General features: G+C 40.4%; 1 protein-coding gene across 1 annotated transcript in view; it reads left to right on the top strand.

The window, feature by feature from the left end:
• syngap1b (synaptic Ras GTPase activating protein 1b) overlaps nucleotides 1-15,356 on the top strand; it is a 96,673-nt gene extending 81,317 nt beyond the window's left edge. Inside the window, exons 19-21 of the mRNA XM_071900968.1 lie at nucleotides 899-971; nucleotides 6,115-6,176; nucleotides 15,239-15,356. Of these exons, the coding sequence (XP_071757069.1) occupies nucleotides 899-971; nucleotides 6,115-6,176; nucleotides 15,239-15,356 (253 nt within the window). The remainder of the gene's footprint in view (nucleotides 1-898; nucleotides 972-6,114; nucleotides 6,177-15,238) is intronic.
• Nucleotides 15,357-17,969: the final 2,613 nt, after the last annotated feature.

Genomic DNA, 17,969 nt, shown 5'->3' on the forward strand with positions numbered 1-17,969 from the left:
TAGTTTTTGTATGATGTCAATTGAAAACCCTGTAAAAGAGATGGAAAGTACTGAAATAAGATGTCAGTGAAGTGGGGTATCATGTGAATAGGAAGTCATTTTCATGGACAGTAACTTCTGTCAGGCATTGATCATTGCCACGGACATCATAATATTGAAATATTCACGGCGCAGCTAGTTTGCTCCCTAACCACAGACAGACTTGTATGAGAAGTATCCTTGAATGACCCTAATCTTATGATAATTAAGTATTAAATCTGGAGTAAATCCCTGGCACATGGATAATCGTGAGAGGTGGGGAACCTGCACTGACTAACAGCACATGAAAAGCGCAGCAATAAACTCGCTCCTATCTGCAGGCAGACCCTTTGAAATGATTAGTCCAAGGATTTTCCATCAATGCCGCGGCCAGTCCATGTTGCGTCAGTTGAGCGATTCCCTGGGGATGATCGGGATCTGTTACTCGTATAACCGTTCAGTCCACATGACTTGGCATCATTGTCCACAGTTGGCCGTGATTGCATTTTGAAAACACCTTGAACTGGACATAAATGCCGTAATGAATCCCAAGGGGTAAGAAGAAAATAGGCGCCGCCGGTGACAATTGGCGCTCTTGAGTGCCTCGAAAAGCGTGGCTTGGGTTACTGCTGCTGAACATTTGCATGGGCTTGAAAGATTAAGCTGCCCAGCAGGGACTCAGATTTCAGATACATGAAAGACAGGTAACTCGTGTCTTATGTTGGAGTCTTCGTTGACATGAAGTTGCAGTTGCACCTGCAATTGCAGGTGTTGCAGTTGCACCTGTTTAACTTCTGTAAGTTTGTCAGTTTGAATTCACACTGATCTCTCTCTTTCTGTCACCCCCTCCCCCCCCCCTTTCTCTCTCTCTCTCCCCAAGACTCATGGCTGTGGAGGATGAGATAAGGGGAGGAGCCATCATTGAGCCAAAAACCAGGATGTTCGCTGATCAGGTCTGTGAGGCTTCTTCTTCTCTCGTCGAGTCCGTGCGGTGGCCCGTGCTATCTTCTCTTCCCCCTCTATCTCTCTTTTCTCTGCTACCGTTACTTGGTCTGCTCTGTGTATGTGGTCCCTCTGATTGTCTTGCCCTGTCCCTGACCTGTCCCTGTGTTTGGGTTTGACTGCCATCTGTCTGCCAACATATCCGGGTGCTTTGAAGATCAAAGAGTTTTCTGTTTGCATTCCTCGGCTCAGGCTGTTGAGATGTCTGACTCTACCTGGGTTGTGAGCACATCTGGGTCTGTGATGATGTTGACACAATTCTGTCGAGTGTTTCTGCCGAGCATGTCGGGGGTTAGGGGTCTTAAACCTGTTTCACGCAGACTTACATTCAAGGTTACTGAACAGCTGAGCCCCAAATCATATGCAGTGTGGTGGTGCTGTGTCTTCAGGAGCTTCCTTCACTGCTTTCCATTTCATGCTCTCACCCCCCACCCCACCTTCTTATCCCGTCAAACTGAACTAGCCCACCTTCGAGCATGAGTCATGCTGTAAATATAGTGTGTGCCTGTGTGTGTGTGTGTGTGTGTTGTGTGTACATATGTATGCGTTGTGGTTGAGGAGAGATTTTAAGAAAGAGGTAATGAGAGTGAAGGAATGTGTACTGTAGCCTCCATGTCTCAAAGCAGCTCCTAATTTGATTCTGATCATGCATTCATGGCCACTTGAGCATTTTTTCAGATCAATTCCTCGCTAAAACATTTCAATCACAACCCACACACTCTCTCAAATCAACTGCTTCATCCAAATCAGATTGAATTTAAAGGATAAATCCTGTTTTTTTCATGTGATGGTCATATGGTTCTTTAGTGTAACAGTAATCTGAGAAGAATGAAACTAGAATTCACTGTTTGCTTCTCTTGCAAATGCCACACAAACATCGGAGAAATTGAGCCACTTCTAATGCTACATGAACGATTATCTGGTTACACTACGACCAAATCCTCTTAGGACAAAGGTATTCTGAATATCGAATGAAAAACACAGGAATTATCCCTTAATGATGCCATATGTGGGGTTTTCTCCTGAATATACCGCTGTCAATTAATTTGACACATTCTAACGCTAATGAAAAAAGCCTGTCTATTTCAAACAGTAGCCCCGATGATGTATTCGTACTTTCCTTTGCTCTTATTTGTGAATTCTCTCGATTGACTGCACGCAAAATCAGAGAAAAGCCTCATGGCAGACTGTTAAGTTACCCATCAAAAGCAGCGGAGAGGGGAAATAATGAAACATGCCAATAGGGAATGGCAGACAGGAGCTTGGGAACATAGCACTGATGGTCATTATCACAATTCATTTGACAATGATATATTTAGAGAAAATCCCACAAGGCTATACATTTAATAACAAAACAAAGGCTCCCCACTTTTACATTCTGAGATAAGAATATAACAGATAAAACTGTGATCCATTTGTTCCAGACTGGGCTTGGGCCCAACAGTATTTGCAAATATTTTTTTATGGTTTGTTTTGGCCTACTTATGTAACAGATGGGTGAGGTTTGCCGTACAGTCAGTGCCATCAATTTTAGACAATCACGGGCAAGTATTTGGAAGTTGAATTGGTGCAGATTGCAGATTACAACAAACGGAGAGAGATAAAGAAAGAGAGAGACTCATGTTCAAAGAGCAGTCTCAGGATTCTTTGAAGCCCATCCAATTGATCATGTTGAGAGGGTGAGCAGGTGGTTTTCCAGGATTATCATTCTCTTTTAAAGAGCTTTAATACTGTGATACGCAGAGCGATGTTTGGGGCAATGCTGTAGGGCAACATTGCCTGAGGAGTTGATGATTACATCGCAACTTCATGATGGATGTTGTTCTGTCATGTTGCCCAAAAATGTTGGCAGGTGAATAACGGGCTCTCCCTAAAATGGGACATATAGCAGTCACAATGCATAAGAAATTGAAATTGAAATGCCAAATAGCAGACATCCAGCTTGACTTTGAGGTGTAAATGTCTAGAAATTGAAAATATATTTTTGTGATGACATCAAAAGTTTGCACGCACTATAATTACTACTACATATGTGTCATATTCAAACTTCCTCATCATGCTTCAACAATTTGAGCTCTTATGACAAAATCCCTGGACGGCTCAAAAGTTTACTTGAGCAAACACATTACTGTAGTCCATCTCCATGCTGATGGGGTGCTGTAGCCCAGAACGCTACAGACTTGCTTTCAGGCTTCCGTCCATCCTTCGCTTTATTTCATTTCAGTGCTGAATTCATGTTACACCTGTATCCCTGGAAACAAACCGCTGCTGAGTGTTATCACATACTGTTTGTGCAATAATGCGTTGTATTCTGGCATCCTCATCCAAGAAGACAAGTTCAAGATTTTCAACATCTGCAATTCATTGAAGCTGATGAATAAGACTGATTAGACCTGCACTCATGTACGTACACCTACAGTCTGGCAGCAAATCTATAATTAGGCTTATACCTAGTCCTCAACATCTCACTCAGTAATCCCTAACAACAAGTGTATAACAGTACAACTCTTTATACTTCCTCTATGAATGAGGTAACAGAATCAGTTGGAAAGGAAGAACTATTTGTGCATATGAAGAAGAAAAGTTGCAGCTTCAGAGCCCAATAAATGGATGTTTTAACAAGTTTCTGGAAGTCTGTGGAGAAATACTAAAAAGAGCATTAAAGGATTATACCGGCATTATCAAGTTGTTGTTTTTTTTGTTTTGTTTTTTACTCCTCTTCAGTGGCTAGTTATGACTTCATACCCCTGACAATTTAAGCTCCCATACTGTCTCTCAGAAAACGTTTATAGAATTATAGAAGAGCACATATACTCTTTATCCGCAGCACCCTGCTTTACTTTTACACAGTGACCCGCATTCACCCCTGGGAGCTGCCCAGTGCAACCACAGTCTTCTACTGGTAGGAGCAACTAGGGGTGAAGTGCCTTGCTCAAGAGCATTGACTGTAGTTTTTGAGGCGGGGGAAAGCGTTCCTTCGACTCCAACAGATTAAATCATAGGAAGCTAAATCATAACCTTAACCACAGGAAGAAGGCTTTTTGAAATTATGTTTTTATGTGCTTCAGCATTGTATAAGTACTTTTCATTACTATTAAGGTTTCTGTCACATATTAAGTATTTTTCAAGTTGAAGTATGAAAAATCTCCACACTGTAGGTAGCCATCGTATACTGAGGTAGTTTCTCTGACAGACTCACTGAGCACTAAACTACGCTCACAATGCTATGGAGCTGTATGGCAAGCACAATAGGACTGACTGAAGCACTGTCAGTCCTATAGACTCATGATGGGGTTAGGAAAATACTGTTATGCTGGTATGGTCCTTTAATTGACATGCAGACCAAATCATTGCTCATGGTGCTCAGTTATGCCTTGAGTGAGAATTATGTTTAACTATTTTTGTCAGAAGTTACTGGTCAGTTTTATATTTTTGCTGGAAGGCAAAAGTTCTTCACAGCAATTAAGACAAGACAAGACACTGTGATCTAGTATGAAGAGACTCCAGACTCTACTGGGTGAGACTGGCACATAGCTGAGAGGTGAAAAGTAAATTAATAGGAAGCGAGAGAGAAGAGGCATGATGCCATTGAGACCTCAGGCCAGTGATACCAAATACCCTGCAACTTCCAGAGCAACACAGCAGCAGAATGCAATATAGTCCCCATAATAGTAACATAATGCATATATAATAAGCCCAAACCAGTTGCACACTAACAAAAATTTAATTCCAGTAAAAATGTCCATGCACAGGATTTTTTTTGAGAATTCAGAATTGTAGTTAGCACACTTTAGCAACTGATCATGTAATAACTTGTCAAAATGTAACAAAAATGTCCCTCTAAATGGTTTGAAAATGTGATGTAATATGTAATAAATTAATGTAATAAATTACATCACATTATTACATTAACAAGTGATTTTTATAGGGGTCATAGCATGTTTTTAACTATGATGAAATAATAATATTGACTAATAATGTAACAACTCAAGTTATTACATTATTCAGCCAATATTATTACATCATGACTTAAAAATGTGTTACATTAATTTTGTTGCACTTTTGTAGAGGAACATTTTAATATAATAATATATAATGACAAATTATTACATTATCCGGCAGTTACTACATTATCAGTTGTAATAACTGACACACTTCTCATCAGTTTTTACCATTTAACTGTCAAACTGATCATTTGCATAGACTTCTTTCCAAATGAGCTGAACCTCGTCAGTTGTTTTGACAGCACTACTGAACAGCGACTATCAGTGCGGCACTTTGAAGGGGAAAAAAAGTTCCCTGAGCTCCTAGTGACATTGATCATATCAAATGCATCATATCAAATTTGATGCATTGTCATCTAACTTTTTGAGTGTTGCCTCACTCCCTTTTGAGTGTGTGTGTGTGTGTGTGTGTGTGTTCGTCAAAATGCAAAGAACCTATCCTCTGTCGTTTTCTATTTATCCATTTGGATATTGTGTGTACATGTAAATATGATTCTGGGTTTTCCAAGTCTGTATATTGAACTTAATAGATGACTGCATGTTTGATATAAGCATGTCCTGTACACTGTCTTCTTACCTTTCTGAACCAGGAAATTATACAAGACACACAGCTTTCCAAAGGCTGTTGGATTAATCACCTGCTTTCAGATGCAGATGTCATTTGGAGTGCACGATATAACGCCTTTTCTTTCTTGCCCTAAGCATGACTGCTGTTACCGGTACACCGCATGGCAGGCTGCCCTAATGCTTCCAGGCTGTTGGGTTTCTGATGATGTTGTGCGTGTGTGGTTGCCATCATGTATGTTTATGTATATGTATGTATATGTGTGTTTGAAAGCATTTTTATGTGTGCGTCCTCGTTTTCTGTTCACTCTGTTGTGAACTGTGTATGTATTGTTTGTGTGGCTGTTGATTCCTCGACCCTCACTGCCCCTGTGACTCCTCCCAATGCACACAAGCCTTCCCTCTCTTGCTGTCGTCTTCCTCCTTCCGCCTCCTCCTCTCCTCTACTCTTCCTCTTCCTCTCCTTCTCTCCTCTCCTCTCCTCGCCTCTCCTCCTGTGTTGATGAGATACGGTGATTTCTCTTAGGGGAGGCGTCAGTCCATCCTAGTGCAGCCCCGTCTCGCGCCTGTCCCACCCCGAGTAACCAGGTAATAAACAAACCGGCAAACTCTCACTCTCCATCCATAACCTGCTGCCTCTCTCCACTTCTACTGTTCTCTATGTGCGTCCCTGTCCATATGCAGCACCGTGTGAACTCACTCCAAACCAACACACTGACAGGCCCACTTACTCCTCACTTATCTTTACACAAATAGAGGCCTGTCACAGAGGTTACCCATGGTTCTGAGGGGCGCGCCTCCGTGTTGGAAGAGTGACAACAAAAACAGCACAAAGCCACACAAGCTTAGCTACGCTTGGTGACTTTTTGCACGTTGGCAGCGAGAGGATAACTGTTTGAACGTCAATGCCCATAAATCCTGTAATGTGACGTCAGTGAACTGCACACAGCACGCTTATGTTTACCAACCCGGGCGATCTGTGATGCTTTATACCAAAAGAAACCATAGAGATGAGAGAGGAGAAGATCTAACGTTGATGAGTCCAGCTTTCTCTGCTCACTGCTTTTTAGGAGACATTTGCATTTCTTTTGCACCTCCTGTGGGTGGAGAAGTTTTCCCGCCAGTGTCCATACCTAGCGCCAGAATTTAATTTGGGAAAATAGGACAAATCTACTGCATCTCAATTAGTGGGGATTGGACGCTCTTCTCTATTGTAGCCCCACTTTGTGATTTAGGCTCATAAGATGGCTGGATTTTTTACATAAACATCTTGCCTTGCTCAGCTTTAAGATCTCTTCCTCCCTGACAAAATGAAGAAAATAAAGAAAATGTAATTTCTGCGCTGTGCTGTGCTTGGCATTATATGAAATTAGCTCCCTTCTCCTCCACCACACTAAAATGTGACATTTTCTTTGTTTTGCCAGGCAGGAAGAGGCGGTAACGTTACAATCTTTGGTTTTGTTGTCACCCTCCCAGCGTAGCAGCGTGTCTCTTGTTTCCACTGGTAACGACTCTTGAAATGTTCTGTGACAGGCCTCTAATGTTGATTTCATTTTAATTAACCAAACTGAATATTTCTTTTGAATGATGGTGCTTTTTTCATTTTGTTGACCAATGAGCATATTATACACATGCCTTGGCAGAAATATTGAAATGATTTGAAGTAGTACTATAATAGCTTAGATCTTTCTAATGTCTTAAAGTATCAAACATCAAGTGTTTTGTGTGACTGTTGCAGCGCTCCACAGATGAAAATGCCATTGCTTGTCCACACACACAATTCAGTCATAACCAGCAATCCACAGACATATATGCCAACATTATTATTCGCAAACAATTTTCAAGTCATATACGGAGACCTTCCTGTAACTCTTTGCATTGGGTAAATTGTTTATAGCAGAAATGCAGAGAAATACAAATAATCAATGGATGCCATTGATTCTTAAGCTCCGCTATTTTCAGATGTTGGCATTTGCAAATATTCAACTCAACTCTTCATCACATTTAACAGTCACCTCATCTTTTCACTTGCTTTTATTTAACTTGTAATATACTAAGCATTACAATCTTACACAATACACAATAATCCACTGTATGCCCATGGAAATAAGAATTATATGAGTGTTACATGTAGAGTACACTCATTACAAACAGGATGGCTATGCAGATTCCCTCTGGTTCTTACACTTGCACAAACATTAATGATGTTAAGAATTATTTTTGTTGATATTTGTTAGAAATTCATGAAAATTCAGGAATTAGTGAACAGATGAATAGATACTAGAAATGTTATTTTTTCAACAATTTTGAATGCAAAATTGTTATTTTCTGCCAAGCAACTCAAAGCAAAAAAAAAAAATAATCTACCCTAAAACAGAATACACCCAATGGTAGCTCTGTGGCTCTGGGGGCTTCAGTCCAGAAACAAGGCGTGTGATGTCATCAATGAAACTTGATAGGCTCCACTGACGATTAATGGCTGGCTTTGTGGGATTTGGGCACATTTTCTGGTTCAAAACAGCCAGTATGATTTTATTTCATTCATGAAAAGACATCATCTCTTGATGACATCACAGGTGAAACATTGGTTCTTTGATTTACAGCTTTAAAGGAAAAATCCACCCTAAAACTCGTTAACACTGCATTTTTGGGCCCAGTTTGTTGGTTGGTGGTGTATTTTTCTTATTCCTGTGGATAACTGGCCAAACATAGACTATGTGACATCATGTTGAGATATTTCCAGCACAGTGGAGTTTGATAGCAGAAAAATCTTCAGCTAGCCTATCTAAAACATCAACGGTAAACATCAGGTTCTTCTTTCTAGACTCACTATCAGCGACATTCAACAATCATGCAGGGAGAAATGCATCATAGAAGAGGAAAAGAGATCAATTTCTTCACTGACAGTAGCCTCAATAGACCAGAATGCAATGCAGCCACAAGACATGTTGTGTTTTGAGGGATCATCACCACGGGCCAGTGTTCACTAACTAGTTGGCTAGCTAGCCATATTTATACGTTCATACGCCCAGCTTTGATTGAAAGTTGCAAGTTCATGCCCATTCTGTAGGTGTTGTTGAAAGGCATTCTGGGAAGTGTAGGAAATTGAAGTAGAAGTAGAAGAGGTAAGTGTGTAAGAGTATCTGAAGGTGGATTTTTCCTTTAACAGACTGCCATTCTTGTTGACAAATTTGGATTGGACTGTCCAAAATCACTGGAATAACATTGTGTGAATTCTGTTTTACTGTGGATTTTTTTCCCCCTTTAACACACTGCAAGGAATACACCTGCGCTACACATTTTTACCACTGTGTTCCCTATACACATTACAATGTAACATGAGCTTCATGAACTTTCCATTCAATCTGAGTCATCCCTCCCGAACTCGCCCCAAGATAAACAACGGGAATTATGGGAAATCTCCGTATCTGACCCAATCCTTCCCTGGAGAATATTGATTAATGTGCACATGTTTTTTTGTATGTTTCTCTGTGTTTCTGTGTTTTTTCAGTGAGTCTGTGTTTCTGATATTTCTGTGTTTGTGTATGTGTTTGGCACCCGGGCGCATTAGTTGACTGAATGGTGGTGTAGGCCAACTGTTATTGTGCGTCTGATGAAGTGTGTCATGCGTACTGCGTTGATTTTTGTTTTACTTCAGAGTTAGAGTTCTTCACTTGGCAAGCTAGTCATCACAAGCCTTAAGCGGATTATTCTTAATGTTAAAATTGCCGTATACACTGAGTAAACCGACACTTAAAGCAGATTTTGAACGTGGAGGTGAGCAAGATTTTAGACATCAACTATTCAAATGAGATTGGAGGAAATGGGTAAGAACCTGTGTGTATGATAACTGTATTTGCGTCATTTACTATACACCTAACATTTCAATAGTCCACTATGTGTTCTGTGTTTCTGTCTCCAGTACCTTAACATTCATTAGTTACAGCATCAAACACACTCTCACACCCAGCTGTAATTGATCACACCAAGTAATCAAACACTACAGCCTACAGTGAGTGAAGAAAGTTTGGTAAGTTTTAAAAAGGATGTCAGTAAAAATCCTGCTGTGTCTACGGTTAGCTGCTTGTTTTCCCAGTTTAATAGACATGTGTAATGGTCTACGCATGGATATTAAATAGAACTGGTGGTTGTGACTTGTAATAGTTAGATAGAGTAGTGAAAAGATGTCGCTGGAGTCATGTTACTGGCATCCTGTAACTGTTTGTCCCGTAGGAGATGGGAATAGCTGTTCATAGCACCAGTTAGTAAAATGCAACTGAAAATGTATGAATTCTCGTTCATTTTGGTTCTGATTGAGAAGAGAAAAGGTCTGCCAATTCAGATCAAATTTTGGGGTAATTTTTTTGTTTTTTTTTTCCTTTTCAATTTTCTAGTGAAATGGAAACACCTTCTACTCACAATGGACACACCCATGAAGTACAATATATCCAGTGCTAATTAGCTTTTGATCCTTTTCGCACCATTTCTCTACTGGATGCAGACCAAACTACCCCTACTCCTTCCTGTCTTTCTGCTCTCCAGCACTTCATCCCATTCATGTTACAGTACTTCATACCTCTTGTGTGTAAGCATTAAAGTGGTATTTAATGTCAAAAGTATTTTTTTTTCCAATGTTGATTAAGAACAAACCTGGGTTAAAATACTTCAAGTTCCTTTAGATGGCTGTGCACTCGTTTAACAGAATCCCTGTAATTATGTGTAGACACCACCCAGCAAATGTGCCAAGCAAGATAAATGAAGTGCAATTATTTCAAGAGGTATTTCTACCCAGGCCTGATGGTAAAACTGTGAATTCCAGCTTTCCAAATGCTTCTATACTCAAAGCATCTCTTGGATACATTAAGCACCATTATCTATAAAGTCCTCATAGTTGTCTATTGGCCCAATAACCCAATTGTTTTCTCTTCCCACTGCTCCTACACAGACTACAGTGAACAAGACTGGGAGTGAAGGCTTGCAAACAGACCTTGATAAAAAAAAAACCTAATAACTGAAATGAAACTGTTATTTGCACTGATGTTATTCTGCGCCAATGTAGGTAAGGAAAGACGGCAAAACCAAACTTTGGCTTAATCGCTGATCAAAAGTTCCAACCCAGTTCGTACAGCGATGCAGCATTTTTAAGAGAGCTCATTGCCAAGTGATCAATGGGTTTGGGTTAGAAATTTTGGTTGGTGAATTTGACAGAGTTTTGGATTTCCTCCCAGGGCATAGGATGCAACTTAACCTTTGCTTTTTTCAAATTTGGCGCTGAGCTCTATGTGGCTTTCTGCATGTCTTTTATGTCCTAGAAGGCTGATGCTATGTGCTGTTAAGATGTTTTTGGAAACCGTAATTTAAAGCCCTTCCTATAGTCTGATTTAAGGTATTTTGCAGCTACTAAAGCACGCACATTTACATAGAGACTTAGCAGTTATTGAACAGGAATTGTACTCATTGGCGAAGAATGACTCACTTCCTGACTTTTTCTGACACCTGTCACCGACAAACACCCCTTGCTACTCATCACAAGAGGATCAGGACCCTATGACCTCAAGAGTTTTAATTCCCTCCATCCCTTCTTTCTCTGTGACCCCTTTTCCTATGCTGCCATTTCTATTGGTGTACGTCACGCATCGACTTCGTAACTCATTTGCCTCTCTCTTTCTCTGTCTCTCTCCTTTCTTTCTTTCTTTCTGTCTGTCTGTCTGTGTGGTTCTTGCAATCCCTTATCACGTGTCTTTCATTTTCTAATCCTGCCTTACTTTGCCTCTGCCATGGCCTTTACATGTACTCATGCCCACGATCACATCTTTCTATTCTGCTTGTGTTGATTTTGTCCGCTTGGAAACGTCACCCACAACTCCATCCACGTCCCGCCTTCTGCACTTTGAACTCTTGAACCCTTTTCTTCGGGTACTTCTCCCTCTTGCCCTCTTCCCATCTTTATCTCACTATACACTTACCTCCTCCCGCTTACTCTCACACCTCTTCAACATGCGCTCTTTGCTGTTGTTCTCCTCTATATGTCACGTTATCTCTTGCCTCGATCGGCCATCTCCTTTACAACTCTTCTCATCAATCCCATTGTCCATTGAATGGCCTTTCTCCTACGACCATCTCTCCCTGCTCCCACTCCTCTTTCCCCTTCCCTCTCTCTCTGTCTCGCTAGGAGGACCAGCTTTCCTCCCTGGGTTCTGCAGACCCCGGTGTGAAAACTGAAGGTGGAGGGGGAGGTGGTGGAGGAGGAGGCAGAGGAGGAGGAGGAGGAGGAGGAGGAGGAGGAGGAGGAGGAGGAGGAGGAGTAACCAACGATCAAGACCTCAGAGTCTCTTCCTCGGGCATTTCCTCCGACAGCTCGCCCCACAATGGAGTCCTCCCCCAAACCGTAGACCCTCCCTCTCTACCCGCTCCACATCAACAACCTAGTCAGAATGGAGAGCTCCGTGGCAACCAAACATCCTCCCCCATGACAACCTCACAGGCAACTGGGACCACGGCAACAGCAACAACCACAGGCATAGCAGAAGAAGGGGGAGTAGGTCAAACACAACACTAAGCCAAATCAGAGAGAGATGACACAATTAAAAAGGAAAAACACTGTCCCGGGCCTCTCCCATTTAACAAGACAATGTTTTGCAAAAAAAAACAAAAAATTCCCCGTTGATATACGTTTTTGTCCAAGCAAGAGAGAGAAGAAAAGTGTGTGGGAGACGAATAGTTATTGTACAGCTCCTGTACAGTGCATAACGCATTAACACACCACAAAGGGCTCTTCAACGGACACTCGTTTTTCTTGACGCTCAGATCGAGCTTCGGTCAGTATCACTCTTGCAGGACAAGATAATGATACCCTATCACATACTGTAAACTGTTTGAACCAGTCAAACAAGGCATTTGACGTACAGTTGCCATACCAAGCCGATATGTGAACATCTGCTTTGTGTGCTCATTGCCTGTCTGTGGCTTCATGAAAGAGAAATACATGTAAGGAACAAGCACTATAGAATGTCTCGCACCCCAAAGACTTCATATTAGCCATTAGCATAGTAGTGCTACAAGCCAGCTCATAGTACCCCTTGGTTCCCATGGACGCAGGTGTATTAATAAGTATACCTGTCCTGAATACGCCAGGCTGCAAATTCTTTAGGTAGAGATGTGGTAATGTAGTCTGGCTTCCTTAGTGCCTTTGAGTGTATTTCAACAGGGTTTTCAAATAGACGTAACGGAGGGAGATCCAAATTAGCTTTGCTTGTATGAGAAATCATCTGAGGGCTGAAAAACAGAGATTCAAAGTCAGAAGATCCTGCGTCGTAGAGCTTTGAATGACAAAATCGATGGAAGATGTGCAGACGTTTTGGGAATTTCTTTTTTTTTTTTTTTTTTTCTTCAATCTAAGGGACTTCTTGTTTTTGGACTGAGCTCGTGCAATTTTTCTCTTCTCAATCTCAGAACCGATATGTGATAAACTGGTGCTAAACAGAAACAAATGGTGCCATTTTCAAATCAAATGTCTGTGTCTACCATAGCACTGCCTCTCTCATTATTCACTCACTGTCTTTCTCTCTCTCCAGCTGTTTGTCTTTGCCGGGACATTTTTTTTCCCAATATGTTTTGTATGTGTCTGTGTCTTTGTTCTTTGTGCATCCCTTTGTGTTCTTAATGTCTAATGGGGTAGTGGGGTTTCCATGTCAATGTTTGATAAAAACCCTCCTCCAATCTGTAATTTGATATAGATAAGAGCAGCTCCCCTAAAATCTCCACAGTGTGACTTCAAAATTGAGGGATCGGTCATTGCAAATGACTGTTACTGAGTTGTTTCAAATTTGTGGTGACCAGCCCCCAAAATGCTATTTTTCCTTGCCGCCGTTCAGTGGCAGTTGCACTTGCTATGACACAACTCTCCGTTTACAATGAGAGCTATAATTTTGAGATTGAATGAAGCTGCCGTGAATGAAATGGACAAAGGGAATCTATTTCCAGTTGTCAAGGTCTTTTTCTAAAAGCTGTTGGTGTCCATTGTGTTTAGGGTACAGAGGATGAGTGGTCACATTTTTAAATTCAGAAGAACACCTTCAATGCCACAATCTGAAGTTTTCATTGACAAATTAAAGCGACTTGCTCATAAACTGCAGGTACAGTATAATTATAAGTAAATGCCACTGATAGATTATCATGTGTTAAGTGTTACATTTTGGGCACTTACCACATATTTCGAGTCACTTCAGTGCAGTTGCATTGCAAGAAAAGACATTTTGTTACAGAAAATATTGTCCATGCAACATGTTAACTTGAACCATCTTGTTCCCTCTCAAATTTATCATGAGGCCTGGAAGTTGAGGACCATTTCAACCATTTAAGTTTGCTGTAGCCAAAGCCAGTAGATTCCTGCCGTTAAGTGCCTGGGATTCATATTATTAACATCCTTTGGCCAGTAGACTAGCCAATCATCAACCAAATCTATAAGACCTTTAGACACTGAGAATATATTGTGAGGTCCATGATTAAGAAAATTGATTAATGACGAAAACAGTTCCTTGTGTTCTTACTGCAAATTGAAGTTTAATCCCAAAAATGAGATATAATTTGAAAAAGACTGACACCTAATCCTAAAAAAACAGCATTAAATCAATTTAAGGTACTTATTGAGGGATTAAAGGTAAATTAAGTCCTTATTTGACAAAATGATAACACGTATACAGAGTGAACCCTCTATTTTAACCCTCTATTTTAAAGACATTGTATGATGAACTTCAAGAAATATCTTTTTGCTAACATGGATATATATATAGTGTTTTGGAAATGAACTCTTCGATTTCTCATGTGTCAAACGCTGAAACACCGGAAATGTTTGTAATGTGTTGCCATATCCCTTCATTTTGTGTATGAACTGTCTATTGTAAAGTTTGTCTGGATGTGAATCTGTTTTTGTCTCTGTAGCCTCACTCTGGTGTCGCTCTGCAGCAACTCAGCTTGGTATTTGTTTAGGAGTTCAGGTGGAACCAAGAAGAGTTGAAGAGTTTCACATCAGCTTTGTAGTATCAGCCATTTTTTTTTTTTTTTTTTTAAATCTTTTGAGAAAACAAATCACTTGCTGTACTTTGCTGTGTCAAAGGTCAAAATGGCCATCGCTAGTGCTTTGTAGGCCAGTACTAGTGGATCAGCCACAAAACAGAAAAGGTGAGATTCATAAATAGAGTGAATGTTTAATTGTTGAACCACCAAATGTTAATAATGCTAGCAATCTACACAGGGAAAGATTGTCCGTCTTCTATTTCAACAGCTTGTAGGGCTACTTTTTCCTTGTGAAAATACTTGTGTGTACTGAGCGTTGGATTTAAAGCAGGCCAGGTTTGAACGTCAGTCTCTCGTAGAGATGTGAGATGATCCGTGATTGAGAAATTAATATTGCCATGAAAAATACCTCAGTGACATAAAAAAATAAATGAGAGACTCAGGTAAACAAGCAATTGCCTCAGAGCTGAACACAAAACTGAGAAAAAAAAAGAGATGAGTCCAGCTTTGGAAAGACTGCCATCAGATACTTGGTCCGCCTAGGATGAAATCTCTTAGCTATGCTTCAATAGCACCTGATCAAGCACCTCCCCCGTTTCTTCTCTCTCTCTGTCTCCCCTTTTTTCTCCCCCTAGCCACTCTCAAAGCTTCATGGAGGACAATCTGGAACCTAATTGGCTGATGCACCATGGGCAGTCCACAGGGTGGCATGGCCAAATGTCAAGAGCCCTCTCTCGTGACGCGATTGGCTGACAAAGGGAGAACTTGGGGCATTGGTCCCATTCTCTTTGCTCAAAGGATGGTGCAGAGCCCCAGCGGACCATGTAAGGAAATGCTGGGTTTTTTACCATACTTTACTTGGGCCCTCTCTCTCTGATTGGATAACTGGATTTTTATGTGTTTGACGCCTTGTGATTGGATATACAGTTTTCTTTTGAAGGCAGGCCCAACATGTTATGGTGTGTGTTGGCCTACCCAAGCATGCGAAGAACAGCTATGCAGTCCGATCAGTCGGTAGAATGGAAGACGACAAAAGGCCAAGGAAGGCACACTGCTCAAAACGAGAGAGAGGGAGATGTATTGTACTGTGGGTAAGATGTATTTCAAAGGTGCTTGACTTCTCTTAATTTTTCAGTGAAAGCTCATTTAATTTCAAAACATTTCTTTAACTCCCTCTCTCTTATAGTCTTCTCACATTACTTTTGGATTCCTCTTCATCTACTCACTCTAACTATTTATCTATCTAGGATTCTCAAAAGCATTATTTAATCACTTCCATTTTACTCCATTTTAGACATACTTGCTCTCTTCGACATTTTCAACTACTTCTCGATTCATAGTTTTAGCTCTTCCGTTTGAATCTCTTTCAGACTTTGATTTAAAGGAAACTAAATATGCACAGCCTATACAAGTCAAACCGCTTCAAAAAAACAAAAAAAAAACAAGTCTTGCTTCAATGAAAACTTTGAAAACTGGACAGAATGTTATTATTTATATTTCTATGATACTGCTTATTCTTACCATAGTACAAAAAAAAAAAAAACTCTTCATCAGAAATCTTCCGGAGCAGATATTTATTTCTTGATAAAGATAGACGCCTATCTATCTAATGGAAGTTCATAAATGATCCATTTTATATGAACCGAGTTTTCTTATTAAGACAATCTTGTGGAACACTGAGGAGAAGCATTGCCCTGTAGGACTGTGACGAAAGGGACAAACTTGTGTTTTACCTGCTCCCCTTACACGAATTTGCACGTTGCTGTGACCTGTGCCCCCCCCACCACCACCCCACCACCCCTCCCCTCCCCTCCCCTCCCCTCCTACTTCTTGCTTATAATCATTCTAAGATAGAAAAAAAGTGGACGGATGATGTTTTTACGCCCGACAATCGCCATGGAGCTCTCCATTTATGGACGATCTGAAAGCCTTTTCGGATGATGAGGACGCTCGTACATCTTATTATTTTGTATTCCGATTCAACTACCTGCCTGGAGTTTACCTGAGCGGAGGTGAATCGGTGAATTCTTGGTTTCGGTGTGGTCGTTTGACACAGTTCTGGAGTCAAACTGCTGTACAACGTCCCATTTCTATTTCTATGAATGGACTCCGCTGACACCAACCTGAGTTGAAGTCCCTGCCATTTCCACCTCTAATCACTGAAAAGATGACAGAGAGAGATATGTTAGAGGTTCTGCCGAAAAAACGAGTGAATGTGTTTGTACATAAGTGTGTGTACTGGATAAATCTTTGTGTATATACTGGATAAATGTGTATATATGGTATGTCTATGTGTATATACAGTTTGTTTGTACATGCAGAGTGTACAGTTATTTTTTCCTCTAATGTTTCTCTCTCTCTCTATGAATAGGTCTTCTGAAGTTACCAATACTGAGGCATGGAAAGGTTTTTAAGTGTATTTGACAGCTATCAGAGGCACTTTCTGTGCAGACTTAGAATATCAGCAAGGTCTGTCACTTAGCTGCATTCCTGAAGCTCTCACACAAGAAGTAACTCACGTAATCTTAAAGCTTGCACTCATTTTCTTGACCAACTAAAAAGCTTTTTTAAGTAGATCTGGGTGACCAAGCAATGTTTGTACATATATAGACTTAAGATAATATTTCCAGAAACCTCCATCTGCATTTCTTTGAGATTCTCGACCTGTTTTGAGTTCTTGCGTATCTGATTTTCACTTTAGGTTCCTATGGTATATGTTTGCAACGGTTGTCATTCAGAGTTATATATTTATTCAGACAACCCTTATATATTCCTTAAAATTTAGTTCCCCAAATTCTGCCTCTTATGGAGCCCTCTAACCTTTTGTCAGCTGAAGATTTGGTTAGATCGGCAAATCTTTCCATGGAAGTACTGTCATCATTTGCCATTTGCTTGTTTTTGTATAGGTCCTTATTAAATAAGTGTGCCTCCCCCTTATACTCTTACTAACCTTAGATCCATCAACTTCGCTGGTCACTCATTTTCATCCCCCTTGACAAGCCATAGCCCTCCTCCCCCAAAACTCCTCTATTGTTGTTTTGACAAGGACAGACATTTGGGGATTTTGTGTATATTAATGGAAGAGTGATGTTGAAGAGTGTATTGCAGTTGTATATGGATTTGTTATGAATGTGGATATTCTGATCATTGAATTATTATTGTAATAATGATAATGATTATTGCCACTTTGATTTTGTTGATTAATTCCTTTGATGCGGTTGATGAAAATTCCATCGTTTCTTTTTTTTGAATAAACCGGAATTTATATTTTTCGGGTGGGTGAATCTTGGAGATAGAAATACGTAAATAAATTAATAAATAAACAAATAATTAAATTCTTAACTTGGTGTGAAAAGGTGTGATTAT

The sequence above is a fragment of the Centroberyx gerrardi genome, chromosome 12 (assembly GCF_048128805.1).
Source record: "Centroberyx gerrardi isolate f3 chromosome 12, fCenGer3.hap1.cur.20231027, whole genome shotgun sequence".
In the NCBI taxonomy this organism is placed as follows: domain Eukaryota; kingdom Metazoa; phylum Chordata; class Actinopteri; order Beryciformes; family Berycidae; genus Centroberyx; species Centroberyx gerrardi.